The 22,626-nt window shown below is 38.1% G+C and overlaps 1 protein-coding gene across 3 annotated transcripts in view; it reads left to right on the top strand.

Annotated features, from left to right (window-relative positions):
• Positions 1 to 3,880: 3,880 nt before the first annotated feature.
• Positions 3,881 to 22,626, top strand: part of LOC112560318 — a 33,980-nt gene continuing 15,234 nt past the window's right edge. The window contains exons 1-15 of one of the 3 annotated variants that reach the window (XM_025232097.1): positions 3,881 to 3,958; positions 4,487 to 4,549; positions 4,787 to 4,860; positions 10,313 to 10,514; positions 11,081 to 11,172; positions 11,532 to 11,754; positions 12,146 to 12,257; positions 13,881 to 14,074; positions 14,272 to 14,363; positions 14,535 to 14,724; positions 15,039 to 15,374; positions 16,597 to 16,679; positions 17,027 to 17,222; positions 18,261 to 18,581; positions 19,146 to 19,228. In XM_025232097.1, the coding sequence (XP_025087882.1) occupies positions 4,805 to 4,860; positions 10,313 to 10,514; positions 11,081 to 11,172; positions 11,532 to 11,754; positions 12,146 to 12,257; positions 13,881 to 14,074; positions 14,272 to 14,363; positions 14,535 to 14,724; positions 15,039 to 15,374; positions 16,597 to 16,679; positions 17,027 to 17,222; positions 18,261 to 18,581; positions 19,146 to 19,228 (2,180 nt within the window). In that variant the 5' untranslated portion in view covers positions 3,881 to 3,958; positions 4,487 to 4,549; positions 4,787 to 4,804. Of the gene's footprint in view, positions 3,959 to 4,486; positions 4,550 to 4,783; positions 4,861 to 10,312; positions 10,515 to 11,080; positions 11,173 to 11,531; positions 11,755 to 12,145; positions 12,258 to 13,880; positions 14,075 to 14,271; positions 14,364 to 14,534; positions 14,725 to 15,038; positions 15,375 to 16,596; positions 16,680 to 17,026; positions 17,223 to 18,260; positions 18,582 to 19,145; positions 19,229 to 22,626 lie in introns of all 3 variants that reach the window. The other 2 variants (XM_025232098.1, XM_025232096.1) reach the window with 2 other exon arrangements.

Here is a 22,626-nt window from a genome sequence, read left to right as displayed (position 1 = left end):
GCGTGTCCGTTTAGAAGAAAACGCAATCTCCTTAAAATGAACACCTTTGTTGTTTGAAGTACTTGATTAAGAATCATGCACACATTGCAGCAAGCCTCCGGCACAGCTTCTGTTTATTTTCGGAGCACATTTGCTGTGTGGGCTAAGTTTACTTAAATTCTTAAGTAGCAGTCTGTTTTCTTTTCCACGAAGATTTACTACGTTTTTGAATTTCAACTCCCTCGTGCACGGAGTAAAATAGGGTTTTCATAGACCATCACCTATGTCTCTCTCACTTTTTTATTTATACCACGTCTCTCTGTCTATATAGACTCATTGACCCTGAGATATAACTCGGATATAAAGCCAAATTCATCTTGTTCTAGCTCTTTTAACTTTATTCGTAAATCTTTATGCGTAAAACACCAATCTAGCCATCCTGAAAACTGATATGGACATTTTTAAGGTTGCAAGCGCATGCATGTAAGCATCTGTTCGTGTGTGTGTATTTACACCTACTGGTGCTGTGTAGTCAAATGTGTATAACGGTATTGACAATCTCTATCGGTGCTGTAAAATATTTCAGATACAAAGTGTAAGACGAAAGTTTTCATAACAGCTGTGAAAGTTTTAACAGTTTATTATTTAGTACATCAGATCTTTACACCTAAATATATGTTTAGCTTTTCTCGTGGAAAGACTCCCTTTGCTACATTTCTCGTATCTTTACAAAACATTTTATGAAATTTTTCTGATAGCAAAGTTTCCCCGAACCAAGTCATATTTTTAATACTCACTTTCTTCGTATCGTGTGTGAAAAAGCATCTTTCATAGGTAGTTTTGCCAACGACAAAGGAATTAGTATTTGTTGAGTAAATGCCGGACATTTCGTGTTTAACAGAGTGTGAGCAACATTACTAACAGCAGTACAATATCAGTGAGGCAACTACCCAATCACCGAAACAGCTCAAGAATGCTTGGTTAAAAAGAATTCTTCTTACCAAACCCATATGTACAGAAGCTCAAGGAAGTCTTCCTTCTCAAATATATTGTACCAGGACGAATTGAGGTACATGTGGGACTACTCCCTAATTACAGTTATGTGGGAGCCAGAAAGAAGTAGTTGTTATGGCCCTGCCCATGTGTACAGAAGCTGTGGCAAGACATCCTGTTTGACACATGCCAACAATTGACCAGTGTAGTGCTTTGTGTAATACTCCCAACACTGCTATAGGAGCACTTGATCCTAGTGCATGGGTGGTCTTTGTCACTTGGTGCATGCCCGAATTTTACCTGCTGGAGGCGAATCAAAGGGGCTGCCGTGGAGTAGGTATTACTTCACCGACAAAGTTAAATCCAGTGCTTATTTTGCATTAACATTCATGAGCAATTACTGAGAAATGATCGTGAGAGAGAGAGAGAGAGAGGGAGAGGGAGAGAGAGAGAGATCATCTAAGCATTGTAAAATACAAAAATGTTTAAGATCCATATCATCTTCAAGTTTTCTGAAATTGTTCATAACAAAACCGCTACAGTCAACAAATAGCAACAAATAGCGACAAAAATAACAACTGTCAATAGCACACCTTATTCAAAGAACATTACAGGTAAACTTTCAAAGAACAAACGACCTAAACTATTTCCCATTAATACTAGCCCCAACACATGCATTTAACATACACACAAAGGTAAAGAAAAGTCTGCTCTGTTATTGACACTTTCTGTGAAAGAAATGTTAGCCGCCTCGGTGCCGCCTCGGTGAGGCTTCTTTTCTTACGATTCAGTGAAAAGTTTGGCTACCCCCAGCGTTTGAAGAGACAGCGGTGAAGTGATCTGTTGACCCAACTCTTCCAATGGCCGTGGTCCTCACAATGTAAAAAGCAGGGTTTTTCCCCACAAATTGCAGAGTTTATTTTTCGCTGTTAGATGCCTCTGTATGTTATCGATGCTGTTTTTTTTTTTTTTTTTGAGGGAAAAACGCTTCCCAGTTAGCCCCAATCTCATGTAATAGCATATCAATATTATGTCACCTAAGACCGCTTGCTTTGTTTCCATTTCATGATTGCTTGCCAAGATAAAGCACATTGCTTCCTTTTTTGACTTTTTATTTACTTTTTTTCTGCGTAAGGTTGGACACGTGTCAGAATCTTCGTCTTATCGCATTTAATACGCTTATTTTTTATATACATTTCACGGGAGAAAACCTTTGTACACATTATTAAGAAAGTTTTTTTTTATGTCGCGGTTGTGTCCCTTTACATGTAAGCCCTCGAAGATTGTTGTCCGAGTTCTGAAATTACAAATTACAACACATTTGCAGACGTGAATGCTAATAAACGTGGCATGCTTTTGGTCTTACATAGTAATGTGTATTATGAGTCTACACAAAATGTTTACGTTTGAGATATTTTAATAATAATAAAATATATAAGCATAGTACTTTTAAAAGTGCAGGCAACACACATACACACACATAAACACACATTACAAAGAATCAAGGTAACTGTGTTTTAGCAAAGTTAGCTTATAGTTACTTTGAATTCTTCCATATAACCTGATATTTACCTGCATATGTATATATAAACTAGCTGAAAGACAAACTCCACATAGCGACTGATTGTAATTTGTCGTATGCATGCTGTTTGGATGTAGTAATTAACACACCAACACGATCTTCATATGCGTTTTTTGTCATGGCTGTCTTTAGTAATAGTACAGTCCCTTGCCTAAACTTGTGTCTAAAAATCGCGAGCATACTAGGACACAACCGTATCTTGTAGGTCAGGAATTTACAATTCTTAATTCCTGCCTTTAAAAAAATCTGCAGTGAACTAATAAAAACTATTAGAATACGACTTACATATGATGAGTATAATCTGCAAGATTCCTAATATACTTATGTCAAGTTATGTGTGTGTGAGAGTGATGTCCCTTTGCCTGACTGACTACAGGGTGACAGATCTCCATTTAGTTTCGTATTTTTCGTAGATCTGAGTTACTCTTTGTGTTTATTGTTTGATCTGTGCTTCAGCTACGCCACTTGCCATCTTCTGGATTATTCCTCTATGCCTGCGCCATGTAACATTTTTTTCATCAATCACTTCAAATGCTTGACTAGCGGTCTCGTCTGCCACACCTGCGCCATTTTACCTCTGTATTAGCAGCACAGATTTAACTCTTGGATGACTTTTCTGCTACTACACCATGAAATGTTAGGACTTTGGATGAAACTGTTATGCCACTCATGCTTGTAAAAGTTGGAGTTGACAGCTATGTTCTCTGCTGTCTTACGTCTCTTTCCAGTGTCAGCCTGAGTCAAACTGCTTTACGAGAAGACGAGCTCAGTGCTCTGCAGAGAAAGATTAAGTCACACTGCAGCGAAGAAACAAAACACGAAGATGGGGCGGTGATGTGACACAATAGCCAGTTCCTCATAGGAAGAATGCAGTCAGGACATTAAACCAGGTAGAAATCAACGTGAGAAATAAAACCTACATGAAATCATATTAATCATTAAGTAGAAATCACTCCAATCATGGATAACAGTGTAGATTTTAATTTAATCGTTTGTATGTCAATCGTTTAATTAAGGCATTCAAGGAAAGACGTTAAAGCAGGACTAGAGCATTACATCGTCGAAACATGTGTTTAAAAAGCACTGTCTGGACGCACAACGATTGTTGAAGTGAATGCAACAAATCAAAAACCGCATGCAAGCATTCCGGGCAGACAGAGCCGCCAAACAACGGAAGAGGCGTAATATAAGATGCTAAACGTCTCAGCAAACAATATGCAGACATACTTGCCGAAAGGTTTGTAAGAAATATCTGCCTTTATCTACATGACATTAATCTTTGCTCCACGGCGCAGCAGCTGATATGACGTCCCTGTCTTTTAGCAGGCGTCAGCCAACTGTACAGCGGCAGACTGCAGCAACGGTTGACTAGCTGTGACAGCGCCTGGGCGCAATAACAGTGCAGTAGGTTACTTTATATATTTATATCTACGTTATAATTTAAACTTATATGTGTACATATGCTTAAATTCCTGCTTTTTTTTTTTCTTGTTAAGAAACGAGTAATAGCGTTTTCAGAACAATCTCACATAACAAACTCTTACCAATGTACCAATGTAAGATATGCACTTGACAATAAGAAAACTAAAGGAAAAAGAGCTATTTTAAAAATAACTGCAAGCTTAAATTGCTTGCTTTTTAAATAACCTTGTTATATATGTAACATTTACAGTACTTTTAAGCTGTACATATTTCAACACATTTAAATTTTGAGGAGTAACTGATTGCAATACATGGGGTTTTTTTAAGCAAGACTACTGGCTCAACATCTTTCTTTGCCACTTGGTATGTTAAAGTTTGTACAATTTAAAAAAAAAAATTAAGTATGAGAACAAATTAAACAGCAATGTCGCAAACATCTGAAATTAAAAACTCACATGCGTAAGTACGTCAGTGAGCAGTATGCATCCTTTTCGATTTAATGTGTCGTAGGCTATTGCCACGCTACAGTTTTGACCACGTGGAGCCTCGTTTATAAAGACATCTACAAATACAGTGAGTACCACTTTGAACTAATTTATTTTTTATAATACAGATATTGTAATTTACCTACTGGCCTACATTTCATGATCCAAATTATTGCAAATTACACAATTTCCAAGGCTTACACGCATCGAGGTTTGTCTATAAATATGTAGTAATTTATTATTATACTACAAATACGGTTGTGGATATGTTAATTAAAGCAACCGATGAGATATTTTCATGGGAGGTTACTGACATATTCAGCAGGTGCTGTCCTCAGTCGCCATGCTTCAGCTGTTGACGTCACTCCTATTTGCAGTGTCATTATTTCAGCAACAAAGGTAAATTTAATATCAAAGAAAAAAAATTCCCAAAGCAATCTCAAACAGCTTATTACCTTCCATACAAGAGTCTCTAATACATCCGTTTTATGCTATATACAATAAATACGCACCGCCGTGCACAAAACGTGTTAAATACTTCACTACTTAACCCAAAACTTCACACACCCGTTAAAATAAAAGATTACAGAATAATTGTTAAAAAAAAATCTTATACAGATAAAAAAAACATGACAGCAATTTAAACAAACGAGATGAAAACCTAATTGTGTAACTTCGTAAAATCTAAAACTAATACAAAATCATCTGGAAAAAAATTTTTAAAAAGTCCCAAGATCACAGATTCATCTTGTCGTGTGGGAAGTAACATTCACAATAGTGATACCTCAGGGGCTCCCTCACCTGTCTACCAAGTTTACGGCCGGTGGGGTTTAGTCACATGTCCACCAGCCCACTTGTAGGAGGGGACAAGGAATCGGTAGGGGTTGTCTCTCTCTCTCTCTCTCGTCGACGCTGGCTACTTGATTGGATGATGAGTATTTTGTGTCAGTACCAGGGGAGTAAATAGAAAATGTTGAATATTGTCATCCCTTATGAGTAAAGAAAGATATAAAGATAGACGAACCCAATAAAAATAAAGTTTTAAAATATAATTGTGTTCGTGTTTGTGTCATTTCCGCTGTTTATCCTTTCCCTTTATTTTTTTTTCATTTATGGAGAGTACATTCAATTGTCGGTCCTAACGCTGTCAGTATGTTCATTTGCAAACCGTTTTCCCAGGTATCTAAACGCCACAGCAAGCACTCGGCTTAGAAAGACGTTTTATTTCGCGGGTAGTTGCCACCGCCTGTGATCTCCACCCTACATCAGGGTCGGGGTATAAAACAGGGAACACCTACCGCTTGTAAAAGTCAGCACCATGTACTCCTACGTAGGGCGAAAATGTTGAAAAATCGGCCTCCTGTAAGTTAGTCCATTTCTGATTTCTTCCTTTGGAGATTGAAAGAAGATGGCGGGGAGATGACTGTGTGTTTTAGACTAATGTTTAAACGACGTTTGAGGAGAGAACGTATATTTCGTGATTGACGAATTCGTTTTGCTCTATACAACGACGAAGAGTTGTCTGCTCTTTTCGATTCCGGCGACTTGATACAAAAGAACATTCACTACCTTACCGCCTATCAGGCAGCTGATGGTAGCACTGACATTTTATGCTGCAGTCCTTCCAGATTATGATCAACAGCCAGCTGATCTGTAATGCTTACATAAGCACAAACTGTGTCGTAGACTGGGCCAGGGTCAGTTTTTTCCGTTTTTGGAAATATATGACCCAGAATTTGAACTCAAGTTCAGCATTTCCTGCACTGTTTTGCATAATGTTTTGACTAGAATTTGGATAGCACATTCAGATTCGGATAAATCACATTCTTCGGATTTGAGTTGAATGAGGGAGATAATGGTGCTGTGAGGTCATCTGGTCGCTTAACAAGAATGGTTGAGAGATATTTCCAGTGGTGAGTCTTTTTTTCTCATAAATCAGAACATAAAATGGAAGATTATTTAGAACACATGCTTCCCATTTGACCTTCTGTTCTTTCTGCTTATCAAATGCATGCATATAACAGTCATGATAATTTTGCCTAGATAGGGTGTATAAGTGGAAGTGTTTGTGTTAAAAATCAGTAAACATAAAGACTGCTGTTTTTTTTTTTTACTTACTGTAAGTGCATCATAGTTTGACTTATTTTAAAGACTATGTTGCAAACTTTTTTGGTGGATTCACAACAACAAATTTCACTGTTACTTCTTTTCTCAGAATAAAGTATGAAAACTGGGTTCACAAAGAATGTAATAAGCACATATAAGAATTTTTAATTATAGACTGAGTTAGGAATATATCTTTTTCAATACAAAAGTGACTTTTTGAATACTAAGGTCTACTTAAATTGGAGATAAAAAATCAAAATGTATCAGAAGTCAAGGAAGCCCACAAAAAATTAAAGTGATAATCAAAAAAATATTTCAAGACATGTGATAACACATTTTGAATACAAGTGTAATAATCTAAACACAAATTGCAAAGTTGGTTATAAGAAGACTTGTTCTAGCATTGACATAAAGCACATAAACATAGAATAGTGAGTACACTGAAAACTATGACTAAAAACAGGAGCATAGGGCTAGAACTCCACAGTGCAAGAAACCTCAGTACAGTGGATTAGGAATCAGGGGAAGGGGGGGAGTAAGGGGGAAAGCTTCCCCTTCAAAACAGTACAGAGGATGAATAAATGTGAACAATATTCACTGTCAGCATGACGTTTGCTAACCCCCTTTCCCCCATCAAGCAAAGCATCTTTCCTATGCCACTGCAGCATGTACCATCTTCAGTGATTGTAAATGTAAAATAGTCCAATAATCTGGGTGAACCTCAATTTTTACTTTCCTCTCACTTTTTGCTCTTAATACAGTCCAAACTGAAATATTTTTAAAGCTTCTTCTTCAGGTAGTTGCAGCTTTCAATTTTTTAAATTCAAAATATTTACTGAGCTGTGCCAGTCTGACATTGGTCCACTAAATCTTAATCAAAACCATATTTTTCACAATAAGTTCATCCTCAGCGTACATCTCCTGCATCTCCTTATCAATTAAAGCAGTCTATTACCATCCCTTGTTGAATTTTTGTTTTTTAGTTTTTTTTAACCTGTTGACTGGTTTCTTTAAAAAGATGATCCATAGCTTTCGCTGGGTGCTGCTACAGTACAGACACTTCCAGTGAATGGTGGCATGTGAAGTGGGAGCAGTCACCTTTAGGGGCCTTACCATTTGTGCATTGGTTGAGTTGTAACTAATCTTATGTGCACAGCCTGCAAAATCAACAAAATGACATTTACTGTTGTGGTGTGACTGAAATGTTTGTTGCCCATGTTAAGTCAACAGAATCATTTTTGCTGATAGAGCAGGGGTGGGCAATTAATTTTCCCAAGGGGCCGGATGAGAAACTGGAATGGTTCTAGAGGGCCGGACTAATATAGTTCTCAAATTTACCCAATACACTGGTGGCTCAGAGACGGAGGCGGCCCGCGGGCCGGCGTTTGCCCAGGTCTGTGATAGAGGCTGCACAAATTAAAAAAAAATTACTAAAGGGACCCAAGGCACAGATAAGTAGTGTCTTTCCATTGTGTCCTTATATATAGGCCCAGAATAAGTCACCAAAATAATCTAGCATGCCTTCCTTCCTCTTCAAATGTTTGAAATGCTGATGGTTGTGTGTTGTACTTTACAGGGTTAGTAAAATGGTTACTTTTTACATACCATACAGCTTGATATTTTAGACAGTATTAGAGTGTCCCTTTTTTTGTCAACTACAGTTAGTAGTCTCTAGTATAGGAGCAATTGTGCTAGGTAACCAATTTATCTAATCCTAGGTTAATCCTGCTGCTTTGTTCATTTTTCAACGTCATGACTTGCAAGATAGCTAAAAATTTAACTTACATACCATCACAGTTCTCCTAAATTTATTTTGTTATCTGTCATACATTGATTGTGTGATGCTAATCAAAATCAGAAGAAAAGGCAGAACCACCAGATAGGTACCATACAAAGTTTTTGTGTGTGTATATATATATAGCATAGCAAGATTTGTGTTCCAAAATTGGTAAATGATTGCATTTTGTGTAAGCTCCCATGTTTGCCATTAAATCCATTTTCATTTACAGGAATTGTTGGTTTCAGCTTGTGCCAGTGTGTGTGTGTGTCTGCGCGTGCACCAATATGTGTGAGGCAGCCAATCACCTATTTATATTTACAACAAGGAGTTGGCTTCGCTATAACATCAAGGATTGTAACTTTATATATTAACCACACAGTAACATATACAGGACTTCAAAGCCATTAAGCGGTCAATTTAGACCAAAAAAGGCCAAATGTCCTGCGCAGAAAACAATCATTGAAGTGTACATCTGTCTGCTGGACGCAATATATAAATGATCATTTCAGCACACATTTATCTATGACAGAATTTGGATGGAACTAAAAACAGAACTAAAACCTGTTAAAATTACATTTGATATTCTATAAAGCATTGTATCAGAGTCATATCAATTTTAAAAGAAAAACTTTACCTTCATCGTCTTTATAAAATGTTTCCTTGTTTTGTGTGTTATTTTCTTGCTGATATCACTGCTGACTCTCCAAAACCTGCCGATGTGTGTGTGTGTGTGTGTTTAGTCACGAAAGCACAATTCTATCCATGTACACATTCGTAGAGGTTGGCAGTGGCTCGTCCCTTTACTGATCAATGGATACAAATTATCCGTCTCACAAACAGATTCTGTTCAGGACTTTTTTTTTTTTTAAATTTAGGAACTGTAATGGCACGCTGAAGAGATTAATCTTTGGAATTGACGCCATAGTTGTTAACGTGTCTGAGTCTTGAGTCTGGGTCAGTTATAATAAACTTGGCTTGCAGTTGGTACCCTTTGCATGGTGCTGACGTACACGATGGCCCTAGCTTTAAGGTGGGACCATTTTTTTCTCTCTCCCCATATTTTTTTCTGCTCATCACGAGGTTCGGCTGCAAGCTCCAGCTTTTTTTCCCAAGTTGAAGATTTTTCTTCGCAGTCTGCGAGTACGATACAGTTTGCCATGCGATCTTTCTTCTTTATCATAGTTTTGTTGAATGTTGCTTCCACCTTCACACTCAGGCGAATCTCAGCGAAATCGTTTTAGTAGTGAATAGAAAGAACAAAGCAAGGCGCTTTCACGAGGAACGCGATTGTTGATTGGCTGTTTGTCTCAACCAATGACGGAAGGGAATCCCCTTCAATGACGAGAGGTCACCGCATTGACCCATGCAGTCAAGTTCGCTCATACACACCGTCGTCGATTCTCGCCAAGCACGAACTCAGTTGAGTCAAGTTTGCAGTTAAGTCGGCCAGTTTAAAGACTTCTATAACCTTTTTATCAAATCGTTGATAACTTGGTCTCCGGTCTACGGCAAACAAATCCTACTTTTTACTAACCCTGTCTAAAAAAAAAAAAAATTCACAAACACCATATGTTAGTTTTTCCATTACTCAACATTTTTTTTTAAAAGTCACAATAAATATCAACTCCCATCTCTTAACGTATAATCTTATATTCTTGTTGTATTGTGGTGTCTTTGTTTTGTAGTAATAAGTTCATTAACTTTCTATGGGCGAAGTTTCGATGACATAATTTTAGCTTATACTATAAATGTAAATGTCCTGTTTTGTGAATGCAAAAGTGTGGCTCATTGTTGGTTGTTTCTGACAGGTATATGGTAAGACTATCGGACCCATCTAATACAGATCTGTTATTTGTCATTTAAAGTTTAAAATCTTTTTTTTTTTTAAAGAAAAGTATTCGATTGGACTAGAGAGAATCGTGTGGGTTTTTTAAAATCTGATATCCCGAATACAATACTGTCCAGTGTGGAGGCTCAAAGAAAATACTGCGACATAAAAAATCGCCCAGTCTTTGAGAATGCCGAAGCAGCAAAATGGAATTCATTCAACGGAGATATTTCATGTCAGAAAAACTTTGTTTATTTGGGACAACGGCCTGCAGCTCAGTGCGTAGATGGCAAGTGGCTGCAGAACGGGAAATGCTGGCGTTATCTGTGGCTCTCCCCTGTAAGTACCTTTTTCTAAAGTCTGTCCACAGCTCGAGAGAGTTTAGTTCAAGTTCATATTTTGTTAAAATTGTTGTGCGCGCCGCCACCAAAGTGAGACTTTCCATCTCAGAAATCTCTTGACACGTTAAAGGTCTAACGGTCTTACAGAAGTGAAAACATGATTATGAAGTTTTATGCGAATATAAGTAAATTTTGTTTTGATCCTATCATTAGAAACAAAGAAATTCTTGTCTCTGTATGAAGTTGAATGTTCGAAGTTTTTCTGATTATGTAAGCACACACAGATCACATAGACCACACACAAATTAGAAAATCGTGGAAATATGTGATGTCAACGGGAGATATCACTGGTAATCCTGTCAAACTGTAAACAAAGATTATTAAATACAAGAAGATTTATTACTCTTTAAGAGGGATACTTTAATGAGTGTAACGCGTTGGCAGCCTTTCATTCAGCCAGCATCTGTGTGATCAATGATGAGTTCATTTGAATACTGACGTGAATGTTCAGGCCTAATGATTTATACATTGATGTCTGTGTGTGCGCGCGCGTGCCTGTTGCAGGCGAAAGGAACTATTTTCTCTCTAGTTCTTAAGCTGAAAGCTGGGAGCAAGTTCACTTTCGGTGCCATTCTGACCCCAAAGACGAACACGTCGTAAGTAAAGCGAAATACCGATGCATGTCGTATGGTCACATCCCAGCAACAGTGTATTAACATGGACGCCAACAACACGCCTGCTACCACATCTGTATTACCAACTAAATCACACTTATTATTACTTTGCCATGACTCTGTGTTATGATAATGCGATTAGACTACACTTTCGATTATTTCAGTACATTTTTTACGTGCATTTGTGCAACGCCTATAAATAGCATATGAGATATTTTTGAAAGGAAAGGTTCCGAATTTGCTTCTTTAGAGCAGTTTTAATTTTTAGATATCATTTAAGTGCCGCTTGGTCCTGTTTTGTGAATGCAAAAGTGTGGCTCATTTTTGGCTGTTTCTGTCAGGTTTACGGTGAGACTATCGGACCCATCTAACCACACTGCAATAGTCATACGAGTCATCTTTAAAACCCGTATTAATGGTACTGACATCAGCAAACACATTTTCGTTCACACGGTGAAAGATGGACAAATTATGGCTGAAACCAAGTTCTGGCGTTTGTTCCCTTTTGTTGTGGGCACAAAGACGCACATTAAGCTGATTGCAGAGAGCGTGAAGACTCTCGGGGTAAGCAGGGGTAAAATAGTGAATACATTCGCATTTTGTTGTTCTGTGACTATGATGCTATATTCCACACTTTCATTTAGACTCACCGCTAGCTGCATGACTCTATCCTCACTTGCTCATAAATGTACCGATCTGATTTGGCTACAGAGAGGAGTTTTACGGTTTTATTCACAGAATAAGGGGAGAATCTTTAAGCAAAAAGGAAAAAAATTTATTCTGATTATTTTTTTTTAAACTCAGCGCATTTGTCGTTATTTGTCAGTTTTTGTTTTGTTTTTTTTTTTGTTTTTTTGTTAACTGTGTACAAAAATAAATAATATTCAGTGCCAACTGTGAGAAGTGAGTGTTAAATTACGAGTTCAGTAAAATGTAAATAATTCTTTTCATGCAGCTGGTTGTAGGATCTACGAAGATTTTCAGATACGTTTCAGCGACTACATTGAGGAAGCTGACTAATATAACCATCAGTGAAGAAGCAGATGTGAACTTTGCAAACGCTTTGTGTAAGTTTTTTTTTTATTATTATTTATGTTGAAGATCGTTAACTATTAAAGCAATCTGTCGATGAGAGTGCGACAGTCTAAGTTTTGCCCAACTGCACTTTTGCCAGCTCTACAGTCGTTCATATCTTTAGCGAGCAGTTTCTTCACCTTCAACATTACTTTGATTGGATTATTTGATTATAAGACTTGGTTCACGGGGTCGTCTTCCGGAACAGGATGTTCGGGACTTTCGCCAGCTGGAAGTTGTACAGTTCGCAGTAGCATTCAGCTCACTCTTGTCTTCCTCTATTAAGAAGGTTAGCAGCACTATCTTTAAAGTCAGATGACTTTGCTATATGTTTAATAAAATGGCTTAGCTTATGTGTTTCCAATACAAGCAAAACATTGACAATCCCAAATATAGTAGCTCAGTCCAATAGTACAGTAACGGATATCATACCAATTCGAAGAAAAATAATGAAACAGCATTGTTTTCTAGAAAGGAGAAACTATCAGATGTTTTAAAATAAAAAGACAGCTGAGTTGGCTGGCTTCAATGAAGAATCCTATAAATATTGGTGACAGACAAACATGGAGTAGGAGAGGCCACGTAACTGCAGATTAAACTTTTATGCTTATGGCATTAATTCAGCAGAACCTACCCCATCATAAAAAGGTATATCCTCCTTTAAAAGACTTTAATTAAGCTTTTGAAATGGGTTTAATTATCTTATTCTTAATCGCTGAGTATACTCCTAAGGCGTATGAGTATGCGCTTTACAAATTTTGCATTTTTAAAATTATTATGATTATTATTATTAATAAAAACAAACTAAGGAATGTGCTTGAAAAATTTGGATTAAAGGAAATTACTTTAAGCTATAAAATATGTACATCAGTATAAAAACTAGAGTGAAAGCTGGTGCAAACATCTGATTGTATTCAATGCCTAAGTGGTCTAAAGGGAACCTATGTAGCCCTGTACTATTGAACTAACTCCTCGACACATATACAAAGGATATGACTGAGTTAGAGATACAGCTGGCCCCTGACCTTATTGGGCTATTTATTTTACAGTTTGCTGATGATACTGCCTTAGTATTCAACACAATCATTGGACTGCAAGACCAGTTGAAAGCTCTTTACTGGTTCTCTGGGTTTTAATCTAGATAAGTCAAATGTGTTGACTTTTTGAAATGGTGCTCTGCACTGGATATTTCTGTGTAGATGTGGGTTTGATATAGTGTTGTATCGCGTATGATATTTTTAATTACAACTCTTAAAGTAGAAACTATCTGCACTATCACCACCAGGAGGGGCATGATGCTCTTTAAAGCAGATATTTTTCATAAAGTACATTTAAGATATTAGTTTACTTTAAGCACTACTGTTAGTGGCTGAAACACAGACATATGAAACTGTTTAAATGTCATCGTCAGAATTGCTGTATAGTAAAACATTGTTAAAAATCTTACCATTTCCATTTGTACACTTTTGATGTGGTATGCAAGAATGATGATTACATCGTGTATTGCATTCATCACATACAAAGCATTAGAAATAAGATGAAAATTAAGTGTCATTGAGAAATTTTACACTTAGGTATACCAATGGTTCCATTTTGATAAAAGCGTGTTTCTACAGGTAGAATATGCAACATATCAGATGCTCCTGAATTTCCACTTGGTCAAGTAGCGTGGAATGAAAAGATATGGCCGGTGGAGGGCAATGTCACCTGCAACAAGGGAAACATCACTTGGAAGGGAAATACGCCTCCAAAAGCGTTCTGCTTAGCCGACACGTGGTTCATGAACGGAGGATGTCTACCAAGATTTATGGTAGGCAGATCCCTTCCTTTACTTCTTTATCATCAGCCTGATGATCTCACACTGTCTTCTAATATTATGTTTGATTTATGTTATGAAACTTATGATTTAGCAACTAGCATAAGATTATACTAACCCTGTAGGAAATAGGAAACTTAGGTTTCATTGTGTGTTACCAATCCCATTCGACAGTGCACTCTTTGTTTAAGGATACATTAGAGAAAAACGTGAGGACTACAGTTGTTGAGCCTTTGCCATCTGGGGATAAAATAACCATGACAGTTCTTATTCGGGACAACAAGTACGTGTAAAGACTTTCTTGTTGGATATTGGTGTGAATGTAGCTGTGAAGGAAGTGCGAAGAGTAAAGTTTATACGTATGAAAACATTTACAACTTGATAATTGTCATGTAGAGAGTGCAAAGCTTTTCAAGAAAAACATAGTAAGAAAAGACTGTCTTGTACATTGCAGCTCGTTTGTAGATCTAATAGGAAAAGACAAAGTCTACCGGTTCATTATATCGGTGGAACGCCAGGCAATATTTGCAGACCCATCTGGCAAGGGAAATGTGTCTCCATCCACACTCGTTCCAAATCCGAATATAAAACTCAATTCAACCCTTTTTCTCCAGTTCCACTTGGTCAATAACTATACCATTGAGGTAAATTCTTTAAAGTCTACCGAAAGGTTTTCAAGAGAACGTCACCAATGATACATACAAACACTGCCGCTGTACACCCCTCTCTCTCTCTCTGCGTCCGCCTTCTTTCCCCCTCTTCCCGCTTATCGTTTGTTTTTAATCTTTGTACGGATTTTGTGTAAACATTTTAGAATTAATTTTACTTTTATTTATTAATATACAGTTTTATTTATCAATTTATCATCTGATTCATGCAGTAATATATATATATATATCTACTCGTCTGTATTTTACATCGTAACTATGTCTTCAAACGTGTCGTCTTTTTTTCTTAGGTGACTGTCAACGGAAGGAACAGCAGTGTTCAGTTTCACTCGGCCACACCAATGGAATCTATCGTGGGTGTTAACAGCAATCAGGAGATCTTGTTCAAAAGCAAAGATAATGACCTGCAGGGAAGCAATGTCTGTAGAGAAGATCTTGCGCCATCATTTGACGGCGGCGTTATCAAATGGAAAAAAGTGGATAAAGGACTGGAGGGAGAAATTAGGTGCCACACGGACTACGACTGCTTTCCTGTAGACGGGTGTTCAGCCAAGTGTGACGACAAGACAGGATGGAGGATAGACGCTGTCTGTAAACGTTATGCGTGGACATCTGGCCCATATGCAGTTAGTGATTGTCTTGTCCTGATTGCGGTTATAGCCTTACCTCATTCTCTTGTTTACATCTAATTCAAGGCCATTTTTACACACGAACCTTAACTTTGATTACCGAACAAATCACTTACAGTATAATGCAACTATATTTATCATTACAGTGGAACCTCGGTTAACGAACTTAATCCGTTCTGGAAAGCTGTTCGTTATCCAAAATGTTCGTTATCCGAAACAATTTTTTCCATAAGAAATAAAGGAAATAGATTTAATTGGTTCCCAGCCCCTGTTGACTCGCTAATATTTGAAAGTTACAGGCTATATAGGTATTTGTAATGAGAACAGTTATAATGCAATATAAATGGAGTTAAATAAACATAAAAACAATAAACATCAGAAAACTTGCCGTTTTGACGGCGTGGTTGGAAGCAGGTGTGGGGAGGAAGGGATGAAATTACTGCTTTGATTCCCCCTCCATGAGCACACGTGACATTATAAAATCGGGTGACTTTCCTTTCTGTAGCTTTGAGGCTAAAGGAAAATCTTGTCCAGTGTCTGTTCCTTTGCCTTTTTTGTAAACTCTCGGTAATACGACTTCACATATCCTACAGACGCATCCACCTTCATACTTTGAATCATTCAATTCATTGTTGCCGCTTCCTTTCATTACCTCACTACTATTAATTGCTCTTAATCTTCTTTGGAGCCCTTATTGAGGATTATCTTATTGAAATAAAGCATAAAAATCTCTAAATAAGAAGGATGCGCATAGATAAAGAACGACCGATCGTAACTGTGTCTCGAGCGCGAATGACGACATGCTGGTCGGTCACGTGTGGTTCACGTGGCTGTTCGTTATCCGAAATTTTGTTCGCTATCCGAGACAAACTTTTAACGAAAGTTTTGTTCGTTAACCGAAACATTCGCTATCCGAGGCGTTCGCTAACCGAGGTTCCAATGTACTGGTCTGCGTAGAGAGTGCGAATTATCTTTGTCGTGGTGCTGTGCATTACAAATACCCATAATCATATCGTCGTCGTCATTGCCCTCATCGTCGTCATCGTCGTCGTCGTCGTCGTCGTCATCATCATCATCATCATCATCATCATCAACAATCATCAATTTCAAGGCAATTTCAGATAGTACTGGTACAAACAATATGCATTCTCATGTTGCAATTGGCTTTCTTGATATAGTTGTATTTAAAAATCAAATCTTGGAATTATATTTTTCGCAGGCAAATAAAGTTTTTCTTCTACCCGAATCAATAAAAGCAGAGCGGGAAATCTGTTTGTCAGGGAACACAGTAGGAGTCAAAAGGTATCGTATCTCATTGTAGTCAGTTTGAAAGGATATATGAAAAGTATTTAAAATTGCACGATGTGTGCTACAGAAGTTAGAGGGTTGCTTGATACTATATCTGTTCTACCATATAGCTCACATATTATTGCCTAGAAGGCTACTATAAGAAGTAACTATCGCTACTTAGGTACATCTCTATTTTCCTCCTTTGACCACTTTAGTACGGTGAAAAGGCTTACGACAGTTTTAGAGGTTTAAAAAAACGAGGGAATCATTGGCTCGAAGAGTGTTCCGTAATGTCAAAGGGAAAAAAGAGGACTCCTAATGAGATTTCGGTGATATTATTTGACTTTTTTTCTTTTCAGACATAACATATCGTTCAGAAGTGGAACGAATAACCTGATTCACTTTCAATTTGACCTTGAAAATAAAACAGTACATGCTAACACTTACATTCATGGTATTTGGAAAGAAAAAGTGAACTTTAAAAACCTGTGTACAGCAATGCAGGCAGGAAACGTGTTTATGAAATTTAGATTTTACAGAGACATAAATATCGAGGTAAGATGTACTTTTATCCATAATGTCGTTGTATAACGAATGTCTACAAACTAATGCATACTTAAATATGTTGTGTTTGTCTAACTAGAACCCAGTAAACAGTAACCTTTATTTCTAGTGTTTCTTTGCCACTAAGCAACAGTAGCAGTCCATGGTGATGCACGTGCCCACATGGAAACAGCATCGAGATCACCTGCGGGCATTTACCTTAAGGTGGTGAAAGTATTTGTTGTTCGGAAAGTTACACTTTCACCTTAGTAGAAACGGTTGTAACGTCGAAGACAAATAATGACCCAAAAAAAAAATAGACTCCACTAGCAGTTATTGACGTCTTTTTACGAAATTTAATCACACTGAGCGGAAATGAGCACACCACGCTCATTCCGGTAGTGCACGTGTATGTGTTTCTTTTTGTGTGTCAGTATATGTATATATAAGTAGTCGCAGACTTACGACCTATGCGACTTACGACTGTTCAACTTTACGATGGCCATGACTGGCAAGGGAGCAGAGAGTAGGTGAATGTTTCCGTGGGGACCGTACGATAGTTTTCTAGGTCTCACCACTCCTGATACACAGCCCGCGCTACTCAATTAGCAACTTGAGTAGTAGCCCGGTAAATCACTTGTTTGAAGACTCGTTTAGTAGTTCTGTTATTCCTCATGTGCGTAGGCGTTGTTTGGAGAGAGGACTTTCAAGAATTTACTAATGCTGGATAATGCAGCTGGACATTTATTTCAGTTAGATAATCTCTGTCTTGAAGATAATTACAATATGATTACCAAGAATATTATACTTGCGGTAATTTAAGGCTGACGATTTACGACCATATCGAAACATGGCCGGTTTGTCGTAACTCAACGACTACCTGTATGTCAATGTAACAGTGAAAGACTAAAAGAGCCCTCAGTTATAACAATAATGCGCGATAATCATGACACATTGTTTTTACTTAAAACTATAATTGTTCAGTAAATGACATTTACAACAATAGTCATTGCTATTTTAATCCAAAAGAAACACCGGTTTTTTTTAAAGCTCGAAATCAACGGATTTCATAGATATATCTACTCTTCTGGCTACAACTTTCGAGACATGACACATTTGTCTACCTCGATGGTCATACTGGCGCTTGACCTGGTCTGTGACCGTCATAAAACCAACTTCTGTAGAGAGGAGCTGGCCCCATCACTGGATAACGGCGCCTTGACTTGGCGTAAGACACAGGACAGGCTTGAGGGTAGCGCCGTGTGTAACAACAAATTCGCACTGATCAAGAAAAGCAACTCTACCAGCCACTGCGACAGTAACGCAGGATGGGTGATGAGTGAGCAGTGCGTATCTCTAATTACCGTGGGGGTAAGCAATAATTGTTTTCCTTTTTTAATTTTTAAGTAGATTTTTTTGTTGTTGTGGTATCCTAACTTTTGTCGTAATCACATGTAATAAAATGCAATTAACGCTAAAATGCGTCGTGTTGAAGACCACCTGTGTAACGCAAACAGACAAATATTGGTTATCTAAGTTCTGATGTAGCATACATGGATGGAGAACCAGGAAATTTTCGTAAGTAATATGTAGCATGTAGCAAGTTTTCTTGATGTACATACAGAAAGTTTTGCTCTTAAAACAAAATCTGTTTTCGTTGTTTCATTTTTTTTTTTTCATTTAAAGAAGCGATAATATTATTTACAACTATTATTTGCAAACAATAGGACTAAACTAGATTTCTTCAGTAATTGATGACTGGAAACAAACAAACCCATTGCCATCAGCCTTATGATATCAAACTGACTTTTACTATTCACATAATCTCTGTTATTACATTTTCAATTTCGAAAATCACACAAGATTTGACTGTAGGAAATGAGGAGGCATTGTGTATTTCCGATGTAATACAACAGTGCACTTTTTTTTGAAAAGAAGGATAAAGAGCCGATCACAAAGCCAAAACCTTTGACATCTGGGAAGACGATATCCATGGTGGTTGTCATTCGAGACAAGGAGTAGGTGTAAACAAGTTGTTTTTGGCGTGTGTGCGTGTATGTCAGTGTGAGGAAAGGGCGGTGGGCATAAGCTTACAGGTACGAAAACCTTTGGCATAACTTGTTAATTGTTGTGTGAGAGTATTTTTCCGTTTTCCAAAACAAGCATAGTAAGACAGGTGTGTTTCTTGAACGTTGCAGTTCGTTTGTAGATTTAAAAGGAGATAACACATCTACCGCTTGTATATACGTGGAGAAGGCGAGGGAAACGTTCCAGACACGTTGCAAGGACAGTAGGTACCAACCAGTCGTGCCATTCAAATATGAAACTGAACTTCACAGTTTTTTCCAGTTCACTTGGTCAATAGCAATATAATTCAGGTAATTCTCTAAAAGTCTAGGAAAGATTTTCAAGAAAACGTCACAATTGAGACAGACATACAACACTGCCGCTGTCACCCACTCTCTTCTTTTCTCTATATAGCTCTCTGACGTGAACACTCTCTCTCCCTTCCTTGAATTCATTTTGTAACCAAGACGGTCAGTATATAATGGTACTTATTGTTGGGGCTACTTGTACAGAAACAAAAGATCGAAATTTTTTTTCGCATAACTGTAGTTTTTTATTCACTTGAATCGGCGGCTTGCCTGCATCTGTCCATGTCACTCCCAAATCCAAAAGCCTCTCCACTGTCAAGCTACGCTACTTATTCTCCTACGTCGAACATTCCAGAGCCATCCACCCCTTTCCAGCCACGTGGCGCCAATGGATACACCCGTCTGGTCTTTGTTCCTAAGTGGCTCAAGATTAAGCGTACTTGCGATTAAATGACCCAGTAGCCGCGGGTGGCAGTTCAAGGCCGGTTTTATTACCTTGCGTGGTAAAGGAACAGTCCTGGGCCGTTCGACGCCGACTCTCTACACACAAAATTACATAAGTCAGTACACTTCTAAAGTGCTATACGTTTTTGTGTCTCTGCATGTATTTGGAGTAAACTGTATCAAATTGTGATACATTAATTATAATTACATAGAACTATATTTATCATCGATTCCTTTTGTTATGAATGAATGCACCCATACATATTTAACATCGTAACATTATCTTCATAGGTGACCGTCAACGGCGGCACCAGCAGTGCTCAGATTTCACTCGGCCACGCCACTGAGTCCATCGTGGGTGTTAACAGCAATCAGGAGGTTTGTTCAAAAGCGAAATAATGACCTGCAGGGAAGCAATGTCTGTAGAGAAGATTTTGCGCCATCATTTGACGCGGCTTTATCAAATGGAAGAAAGTGGATAAAGGACTGGAGGAGAAATTAAGTGCCACACGTACTACGACTGCCCCTGGTGTACACGGGTGTTCAGCCAGTGTGACGACAGACAGGATGGAGGATAGACCCTGTCTGTAAACGCTATGCGTGGACATCTGGCCATATGCAGTTAGTGATTGTCTTGTCCATTATTGCGGTTATAGCCTTGCTCATTCTCTCGTTTACATCTAATCGAGGCCATTTGTTCCATAGACCCTACAAGTATCATGTGTTAAGTTTGTGGCCGAACGAATCAGTGGCCAATCAGCTTTTCTTAACAAAGTAGTTGTATTTAAAAAATGACATTTTCCGCAGGCAAATACAGTCTTTCAATCTACCCGAACTCTCTAAGAGCTGAGCAGGAATTGTATTTGACAGCCAGCACTGTAGGAGACAGAAGGTAAGGCGTCTCATTGTAGTCCCCCTTTATCAACACACGAAGGATTCAAACGATCTAAGTTAGTAAGTCGCTTGAGTAAGTTGAATATGCTATTTGTTTTGCCACATTTTTGGTGTGTTATTGCTTAGGAGGCTATAATAAGAAGGGTTTAGCGTCAAGCAGGGAAACATCGGTTTGTGAGTTCTCCTACGACGGGTTCGCCGGTCAAAAATCTTACACTGTTACATGAATGGTACATGTCAAAAACTAGAAGTTGTTCGACAACATTGCAGAGTGCTATGCTGAAAATATCGCTTAACGCAGTGAAATTGAACTAAAAAGGAAATCAATAAAAATTAGGCTGATATTACTGTGGCCTTTTGACTTTTTTCAGACCTGTTATTTCGTTGAGAGATGGAGTAAATAACCGGATTCATTTCGATTCGACCTTGATGAATGGAACGGTACTCGCTAGCAGTATGTTAACGTATTTGGCGACAACAAAAAAAAATTTAAAATCTTGTGACAGTAAAGCGGAATGCAAGAGCGTTCATGAAATTGAAAAATTCACTCAGATAAAGATATCGAGGTAAGATGTACTTTGTAACGTAATGTTTTGTAAATGTAAGCAAATGTTATATATTGAATGGTTTACCTAGATATTTACGTGTGTCTAACGGGAACGAGTAAGCAGTTTTTGTGCTTTGGTGTTCCTTTACCATTAAATAGGAAAGGTATTGACACTACCTTTGTCAGTGACCTAAAGGAGTAAGAAGTACTTGGTGTCTTCTCACCAGATCCAGTCCTTGTGGCAAAACGAACACGCGTCGCTGAAGTGTGTGAGATTGTGTGTGTGTGTGTTTAAATTTGTGTGCTATACGTAGAGAAGAAAAAGAAGAGAAAAAAGCATAAGATATATAAGGAGATGAGACATCTTGAGGTGTATGAAATGAACCACCCATCATAGTTATATGCAATAGTTTTGGGTTGCTAGCTTCAGGTTTAATTTTTCATTTCTAGTAAATGACTTTACGCCTGTTATTGCTACAGCACGTAATAAACATGCTGAAACATTTCTTTTGTTTAGCTCGTGATCAACGGCTTTTATAGATATATGTACCCTTCTGGCTACAAACTTTAAAGACCTGATGCACTTGTCTACGTCGTTGGTCGTTATGGCGATTGACGTGGTGGGCGACCGCCACAGAACCACTTCTGCAGAGAGGAGCTGGCCCGTCACTGGATAACGGCGCCTTGACGTGCGTAAGACACAGGACAGGCTTGAGGGTAGCGCCGTGTGTAACAACGACTTTCTTGATCAACAAAGGCAGTCTACCAGCCACTGCGACAGGAAAGCAGGATGGGTGATGAGTGAGCAGTGCGTATCTCGACATCCCGTGGAGGTAGGTCCTAACCCTATTCCACATCACGTTCGTCTCTCTCATTCAAAGGCTTCAATCTGTCGCTCTTTCAAAATACATCTGTTCCTGAATTAATATCCTCCACTCCTTTTGCAATATCGTTTGTCATGTGAACCAGTAGGAAACGCACCATGTTTACACTGTCTACAGTCAACGTATCCCTTGTGTTACTGTCCATAGTCTCAAACCTAATGGTTATTTATCGTTACTGGTCAGCGCAGAGACTGACACCTATGTTGATCATAAAAATGCGAGATAGAAATACACATATGATTATAAATATGATTATTATGATTATTATGATT

This window comes from Pomacea canaliculata, linkage group LG3 (assembly GCF_003073045.1).
Source record: "Pomacea canaliculata isolate SZHN2017 linkage group LG3, ASM307304v1, whole genome shotgun sequence".
NCBI lineage: Eukaryota > Metazoa > Mollusca > Gastropoda > Architaenioglossa > Ampullariidae > Pomacea > Pomacea canaliculata.
This window is presented reverse-complemented; position numbering and strand designations above follow the sequence as displayed.